At 44.3% G+C, this 8,484-nt stretch overlaps 1 protein-coding gene across 1 annotated transcript in view; it reads right to left on the bottom strand.

Annotated features, from left to right (window-relative positions):
- Positions 1-8,225, bottom strand: part of SIRT5 (sirtuin 5) — a 10,333-nt gene extending 2,108 nt beyond the window's left edge. The window contains exons 1-5 of the mRNA XM_010169014.1: positions 8,111-8,225; positions 5,747-5,880; positions 3,881-4,106; positions 2,239-2,326; positions 1,301-1,354 (exon numbers count right to left, since the gene is read on the bottom strand). Coding sequence (XP_010167316.1) covers positions 1,301-1,354; positions 2,239-2,326; positions 3,881-4,106; positions 5,747-5,880; positions 8,111-8,225 — 617 coding nt within the window. The remainder of the gene's footprint in view (positions 1-1,300; positions 1,355-2,238; positions 2,327-3,880; positions 4,107-5,746; positions 5,881-8,110) is intronic.
- Positions 8,226-8,484: the final 259 nt, after the last annotated feature.

Below are 8,484 nucleotides of genomic sequence, written 5' to 3'. Positions count from 1 at the left end.
CCCAACCCTCCCCCCGATCCCCTGGGGGTGGGGGGGCAGTGGGTGAGCGGCTGTGTTGGCTGCTGGCCACGGGCCAGCCCAGTGGAACTATCACACAGCTGATGCTGTGCTACACGTGTGTTGGAAGCACACACATGCTGCCTGGTCACACAGAACAGGGTGCTCAACAGTTGTTCAATTCAGATACTTAGTTGTGTGTTCCCCTTACTCAGCTCTTGAAATGCAGGAAACTTACTTAAAAATGGAGTACATGCTACAGCCCTCTGCCTCCACCAGCTGTAACAAACTGGCCACCAGCCTCTCTTCCTTACAAGCCAGATGAAAACCAAGGTGGCTTCTGGCATCTGCACCCAGCTAAGGCAAAGCTTCAGCCGTTAGAAAAAAGCACGGTGGCACATTTAATGCCTGCAAGGGCCTGTGCAGTGGCTGCACAGCACAGTGTTCCAGACTGACTGACACAAAGTGACAAAATCACAGAATCACAGAATGTTGGGGATTGGAAGGGACCTCGAAAGATCATCCAGTCCAACCCCCCTGCCAGAGCAGGAACCTAAATGAGATCACACAGAAGGGTGTCCAGGCGGGTTTTGAATGTCTCCAGAGAAGGAGACTCCACCCCCTCCCTGGGCAGCCTGTTCCAGGGCTCTGTCACCCTCACAGTAAAGAAGTTTCTTCTCAAGTTTAAGCAGAACCTCCTGTGTTCCAGCTCACACCCATTGCCCCTTGTCCTGTCATTGGGCATCACTGAGAAGAGCCTGGCTCCATCCTCATGACATTCGCCCTTTACATATTTATAAACATTAATTAGGTCTCCCCTCAGTCTCCTCTTCTCCAAGCTAAAGAGCCCCAGCTCCCTCAGCCTTTCCTCATCAGGGAGATGCTCCACTCCCTTCATCATCTTGGTGGCTCTGTGCTGGACTCTCTCCAGCAGTTCCCTGTCCTTCCTGAACTGTGGGGCCCAGAACTGGACACAATATTCCAGATGTGGCCTCACCAGGGCAGAGTAGAGGGGGAGGAGAACCTCTCTCGACCTACTAACCACACCCCTTCTAAATGTTTAAAATGCTTACTGTGCAGCACTTCTTTCTCACTTCTTTCTTCTTTCTTACTGCAATTCTTCTACTACCCTACTTACTACAAAACCCCATCAATTTAGGCACGTTTGGGCAAAGTCCCATGTCTTTTTCTCCTGTGGAATGTTTCTGCCCCCTTCCAAAACTATGTGAACAGGAATACAAGCCTTTGAAATGCACAAAACGTGAAGAGGTAACAGCAAAAACCCAGAGCAGTCCATACGTACTGAGGAAGGTCTTCAACTGGAATTGCAGCATCTTTTGTTTCAGGATCTGGAGCCCTGAAGTTACAAAATGGAAATACGTATTAAATCATAGAAACAAAGTGGACTTTATATGTTACTAAAAACTTAGTATTCTCCCAAGCACACTCTCCAGTCACGGAATCTTTGCAAATCAGCCAACTTCAGCACCTGCTAGAACCCTGAAATACCACATAGAAGGCAGGCAGACATTTGTCCAGCGTTATCCCAGAGTTAAGCAAGAGCATCAGCTGGTCAAAGTCTGTCAAAGCCCCAACAAATATTGATGTAGCTCTCTAAAGATCTGGTGAAATGCAAAGGGGGGAAAAAACCCTAAAAATCTATGAACATAAGGCCTGTCCTGTCCCCCTGCCCCCTTTTTTCAATGGTGAAAGAAAGAGGATGGCTAGAAAAAGGAGACTGAAGGATTCTTCTGCAACTTTTAAAGTTGCAGAAGTCCTGGGAGCTGATGTTTCCCTCCTGATGGTTTCACAGATCTGTATTTTGAGACCTGTAATCATCAGAATCTTACTGAGGAGTTGAAGGACAAAAGCTACTAGGTGCTCAGGAGATGCAGGAGAGGACAACCCATGAATCAAGTGATGACAGTGCAATTTAAGGAATAAGCATACGATTTAATAAAAACCCTGGAAGGTGAAGAGGATGGGAGGAAAGACACATTCTCAAAGTGTGCTAACTTAGAGGTTAACAGTTACTCATTGACAGCGCTGAACGGTACCACGGGCTCTCACTGCTGTTACCAGACAGCACAGTCATGTTTCAAACCAGCTGTGTAACACTTAAGCATTAATAATGCTAAAGGAGAACGGGGTGAAAGTCCTGTATGCTCCTAAAACGGCTCCTTTTCTATTAACAGCAGACAAAGTAGAAAATAGAGAGAGTTTACGAGGCAGACGTGTTACCCTTTCCCGGCCAACGCGGGGCATATCGGACTCTTGTAATTCGCAGCCACGTTTCCACAGTTGGTGCATCGAGTTTTAAATAAACTGCCTGGAACACACAAAGAGAAAACATGGGGGGATCAAACAATCGCTCTGAGGGGCAGCTGCACAAACTAAGGGCTGTGTTTATCCCAGGCAGCCTTGGTTTGACTTTGAAGACAATATCCTGTGGGTAACTCACTACATGAGCGTAACAGCCAAGTGTGGGAACCTGGCAGCGTTAGGAACCAGATGCTATTTACACAGTGTGTACACACAGTTCTGTTCAGCAAACCCAGGTGACCAGCACCACAGCTGGGCACAGACTGGGCCCTGCAAAGACGGGCACAGCTCTTTCAGAAAGCTGAAAGGCAGCAGTGAACAGCAACGGTCCCTCTGAGCTAGGATTTGTCACCTTCTTCTACCTCAAGACAAGAGTAATATACAACCTTGTCACAGTATTGCAGAGGAAAATCATTTAAAACATCACTGAGGGAGATGATTTCTGCTTTATAGCTCTTCCCCTTAAGTCAGAGACTTTATTTTCCTAAATATATGCTGATTAACACTGTTTTGTTTTATGCAAAACTCCCCAACCCCTAGACCTTTGCAGCATTAGTAACATGCTGTAGAGACGTGCAATACTGCCAGGAGTTTAAAATTGTTTCTATTTTTGTAAAGAATAAGGATAATCAAAATTAAAACTATACCCAAGGCTTTATCCTTGGATCCACAACTGCAGAACAATTTGTGCAGGTTTCCTGTGTCCAGATCAGAAAGGAGCAGTGGGAAATCCCATTTAAACCTTTCATGATACTTAAGAGTTAAGAAGCATCATAGAGCTGCAGGACCAGGATGGGACTTTGTCCTGGGAGTGTTTCACCCCACGGCAGGACCTGCAGAGTGGAGAACGGAGGAGTGGAGGCACCTTAAAGGATGGAGAAGGGCTTCCTCATCCTCGTTCTCTACACACCTCCTCAGATCCAAAAGCTTTGCTGACCCCTGCGTTGTGCTCCTCTGTCACTTTGTGGGAGAGAGGGTGGGAGCAAGGAATGCCACAGGGAAGAGACAGGGAGTGCCAATGGGTGTAGGAGAAAAAGGTGAGGGAATCTCATCTGTTTCCAGCCCCTCCAGTAGCCATGGAATGCACAAGTGGGTCTTGGAAGGGCAGGACAGGACCGAGGGAAAGTGGCAGGTAGCAGAGCAGAAACCACCAAGGCTGGTGCCACCAGTCTTGCCAATACACCTTTTATTGGTGGCAATACTGGTGCGGCACCACTAACACAGGGCAGAACTCCCTGATGGATTATTTCCCCCTTTTCTAAGCAAAATCAGCCAAGTGTCTCTATTCACAAGTGGATGTGAGGCAAAAATGAGAAGGTGGGAAGGGAAAACCAGTTCCTGTGTACCGTCAGAATCCATTAAAAAGGAAAGACGAGACATACAGGGAGGCTGTGAAGTACCTGAGACAACTTCCAAAAGAGAACAAGGTGACATTGGGAATAACTTCACACCAGTTATTATCATTTTAAAGACAAATTTCTTTTCTCCCAGTACTTATCCTGCTCTCTCTTCTTCCCCAAAAGTTTGCTGGCCTGTAGCAGACAGGTAAGCTGATGCTTACCATGAATTTCTAAGAGGTGCTTTGTGCCTGCTTTTCTGTGTAGTTCATCAATATTCTGCGTAATGACCACAACGCTCCTTCCCTGCTTGCTCAGCCGCCGTTCGCACTCCGCGATGGCGATATGTGCAGGGTTTGGATGTTTACTCAGCATCACTTCCCGGCGGTAATGGTAGAATTCCCACACGCGAGAAGGGTTTCGTGCAAAAGCCTCTGGTGTAGCCAGCTCCTGGAAAAGACAAAATAATTCATTCTGCCAACGAAAGGGCAAGATAATCCCCTCCCCAAATGAAGCCTGTTAGCTCCTGCCATCAACACTGCTCCCAGCATAACTAGGCAATCAAAAGCAGGTTATTTATAGCCAGATGCAGCTGACAAGAATATAGTTCAATAACCCTTATGAGGACGACAAGTCAAAGGATCTTATTATGAAATGAGGAAATCACTGTTATCAATAGTTTATAGCAGTACCTGGTTTTACATAGTACACTCGGACCTTATTCTGTGCTGCTCTACCAAACTACCAGGAGTCTAGTACAGCAACAAGATGAGATACTTCAATGGACGTGATTTCTGGCATCCAAAACTCTTTTCCACCACAGCTGTAAAACTCAGCATGGTGTGGGTCTGTTTCCTTTGCTAGCAATTTATTTCCTGCCTTAATTTAAGTGTAACACAAGCCAAATCACAGCCATTGTCAATACCCAAGTCTAATGTCTTGTCTTTATGTGCTGGTAAAATCTAAGCTAGACTTTTCAAACCAACTTTAATTCTGCCTTATATTTTTTAAAATGAGAAGGAGCTCAGTGTAGTGCTTCAATGTCCAGTTCTACTGATCTAAAAACACTGAATACAAACTTTCTGATGCAGAAGGACCAGGCATTTATATGCACACATGCTTTATTTGAATTAATAGTCCACTGAAAGAAAAAATGCACCTTTAGGTCTAAACCCTCCTCTCTATCTGACTCTTTAACTTCAACAAATCTTTACTTAATGCTATCATTAAAAAACATAAAGAAAGTAAATGTGATTGCAATGTTTGGGGTAGCAGTTTGTCCTGGCTTTGCTGGGATAGAGTTAATGATAGTGAAAGTATCTCACAGCTACTGATAGTAAAATGATTACTTGAAACTTCTGCAGCAGCACCCAGGGTCAGACTCACAAGGCACCTATCCAACTCGTGTATTTAATGCTCTCCCCTGCGTCACTCTACCCCACAGTGTCTGCTTCCACCTCCTCTCCCGCTCCAGTAGCTCCCAGCACTGGCAAGGTCACACCAGCAAGAGAGACAGAGCTTGTGTGAGAGTTAAAGGCTGTGAGGAACCCAAACAAAACACAAAAAAATCCTAAAACATTTTTAGAGAGTATTACGAGAAACCAAGATTAAAAGAACAGTGGTGTCATTGTTTCTGTCCTGTGTTATTTTGGTAAAAGGTTCTTAAGAGTTTCAAGCAGGAAAGGCCCCACAAGGCAGGAAAACAGCGAGGGTGTCAAAAGATGAGCAAACAGCTAAACTGCAAGGCAAGGAAAACAGGGGTGTCAGAAAGACCCAGAGCTCTCCGCAAAGAACATTGTTTTTCCCAAACAGCCGATAACCCGAACAACAGAAAACGTGCTGCGGCTGCAGAAAGCAGCACCCCCGGGCACGGGGCAGAGCTGCAGACAGGGCTGTCAGCAGAATTCTGTCCCTGCCATGCCACCACGGGAGCATTTCCACCCTCTCGGTACCCAGCTGCTTCTGACCCTTCACACCCACCTCCCCAACTAACAGAGGAGCACCAGACACAGAATCACAGCGTGGTGGGGTTGGAAGGGACCTCAGGATCCAGTCCAACCCCCCTGCCAAAGCAGGTTCCCCGTACGTACCTGGGCTTGCCACTTCCTCCAGAAGCCTCCAGCCCCTCTGAAGGTAGGAACTCCACTCTCTGCACTGACCCCAGCTCCTGTGATGATGACTATATGCTTCGCTTTGGCAAACACTTCTCGAAAATCAGCCAGATCTGTGCACGGGGAGGAAAAACAAACACCTCTTCAAACACTTCTATATAAGAGGCCATAGGGACAGTGCTGGCAAACTTACACATCCAGAAATGCCTTCCACACACACACACCCCTCCCATAACTTCAATTTCAGAATACTAATTTGCTTCTGAGTTTCTGTGTCTCAGAAATTGAAGAGCAATTCCTAGAGTGCCTCAAAAATGCGTATGAGCAAGCCAAGTGGGGCAACATGTATAAAACTATGAATATACTCAATATTTGAAAGGTAGAGCCTTGAACTAAAACCCCACGCTAGATGCTACGCTGGTAACAACTGCTGCCACCACCACCCAGGAACTTTACATTTTGTTACAAAGTATCCCCTTCAAAATTAAGGTAATTTGGGAAAACACATTTCCTTCTGAAGCGTCTTGCTCATTTTCTAGGTTTGCAATTGCATTTTCTGGTTTTGAATCTCCATGTTCCCCTGCACAGTAAAATAACTTTGGGAAAAAAAATGGTAAATTTTTTCCTTTGCATTTTTTTAAAAACAAGATTAAAAAGAGGGTACGCTCTGCCCTCTCACCCAGATCATTGATGAAGGTGTTAAACAAGACTGGCCCCAGTACTGACTCTGACAGCACGCCACTAGTGACTGGCCTCCAGCTGGACTTGGAGCTGCTGATCACAACCCTCATCTTCACAATTTACTACGTAATTATTTTTTATTTTTTTAAAACCAAAAGCAGATGATAAGTTTGTCTAAAGCCAGACAGACACTGGAGGAGTCCCAAGACCCACAGCACGACCCCTGTAGAACTGGGCAGTGAACACTACAATTCTGATGCCCTGTTGTAAACCAAACCTCCCAAAGCCCTTGAATGTGTAAAGATCAGGTCAAAAGTCCTCCTGGTCCAGACTCTGACAGCAGCCAACACTGATGCTCGAAACAGCAGGAAAAGCAAGTGCACCTTGGGGACCCAACTGTCAGGGATTTTACTGTTACTGGAAAAGGGAAACTCTCTAAGAAAATGCTTATAGGTAAAATGATACTGATTAATATAATTATTAAAATGCTTATAGGTAAAATGATACTGATTAATAGATTTATTAAAATGCTTATAGGTAAAATGATACTGATTAATAGAATTATTATGGTTAAGATGAAAAATTAGCAACAGGTGCAACGAAATAATAGAATAATAATAATTCTTATGAACCATGCAACCATGCTGCTTCTCATTCTGTCCTTTGTATCGCCCTCTCCATGGCTGGTTTAAACCCAATCCAGCTGAATCAACAAGAATAACAGAATTTAGAGACACAGCAATTATAGAGGAGAAGTGATTAACTCGGAGTAAGCGAATTGTGAAAGATTACAGATTTTAAATAGACATCAGTTAAATGTCATTATGTCAGTTTTTCTTAGAAGTGCAAAGGTGAGCAGACAGGAAGATTATTCGAGAAAATAAGTGAATAGAGTGACCAGAGTGGGACCAGCGGGGCTGCAGCTTCTGAAGAGGCACTGAGATGAGATGAGAAGAAACAGTTTCATTTGAAGATCGCTGTGGACTTTTATAGAATTTTAAATTAATGAGGGCATATATATAGAACCTGATTTTTGCAATGCCTTTGCCACTCACTGAGGTTGATGGCCCAACTCTGAGTTGTAAATAAAGCAAACCTAGAGTTACCCACCGGCTGAGTTAAATTCCTTTAACCTGTGAAGTTCTGTGCGTGGTTTTCAACTTAAGGCACATCCTCAAATTAAAAAACAAAACAAAACAAATCCCCAAACAAACAAACAAACAAAAAAGAAGAGGGTATGTACTACAACTAGACTGAGCAGGGCTCCTGGGGTTACCCAACACCCTGCTCCCAAGGTGCTACAAATGCTTGAGGCCCTCCATAATTCTTGTACAAAGAAATGAGGAGTGAGTTTTATTATCCATTAGGATTATGAAAAGGAAATGCAATTAATTAGCATACATTTATGTGCCTAAATTATAAACAGTAAAAATACGTCACCAGGCAACCACGCTAACATGTGAGGGGGTTTGGAACTATAGTGAATACAGACGTAGAAGATAAATTTTAGCAATTAAAAAAAAAAAAAAAAATCAACTTCATGCTCTTCTAAACATTTGGAAATAAACTGTCGATTCTACTTATTACACGAAAACTTGTGGAACTTCAAATCTAGCTTAACCACCTGTCCAAAGTACTAAAGGAAACAAACAGATATCTTACTTGAACTAGGACGAGCCATTTCCAAGTAAAACTTCTGTTTCTTTGAAGAAGAAGCCGTAAGTCCACAATACGCTCGGGAAACCAACCTTCTAGCCGTGAATTGGAAGAGACTCATCAGCGTCACTCGGAAGGATGTTATCTGAGAAGAAATAAATGAAACTTGGTCTAGTGGAAGGTGTCCCTGCTGCTGGCAGGGGGGTTGGAACTGGATGAGCTTTAAGGTCCTTTCCAACCCAAACCAGTCTGGGATTCTATGAAACAGAAGCGACACATTTAGGGAGCGTATTTCTGCAAGATCCCTGTGAGGAATTCTCCATAAAGAACCAAGTACAAACATTATTCATGGTTTATTCCTGCACCTTCAATTCCCCCCC

This window comes from Antrostomus carolinensis, unplaced genomic scaffold (genome assembly GCF_000700745.2).
Source record: "Antrostomus carolinensis isolate BGI_N321 unplaced genomic scaffold, ASM70074v2 scaffold19715, whole genome shotgun sequence".
NCBI classification, from domain to species: domain Eukaryota; kingdom Metazoa; phylum Chordata; class Aves; order Caprimulgiformes; family Caprimulgidae; genus Antrostomus; species Antrostomus carolinensis.
This window is presented reverse-complemented; position numbering and strand designations above follow the sequence as displayed.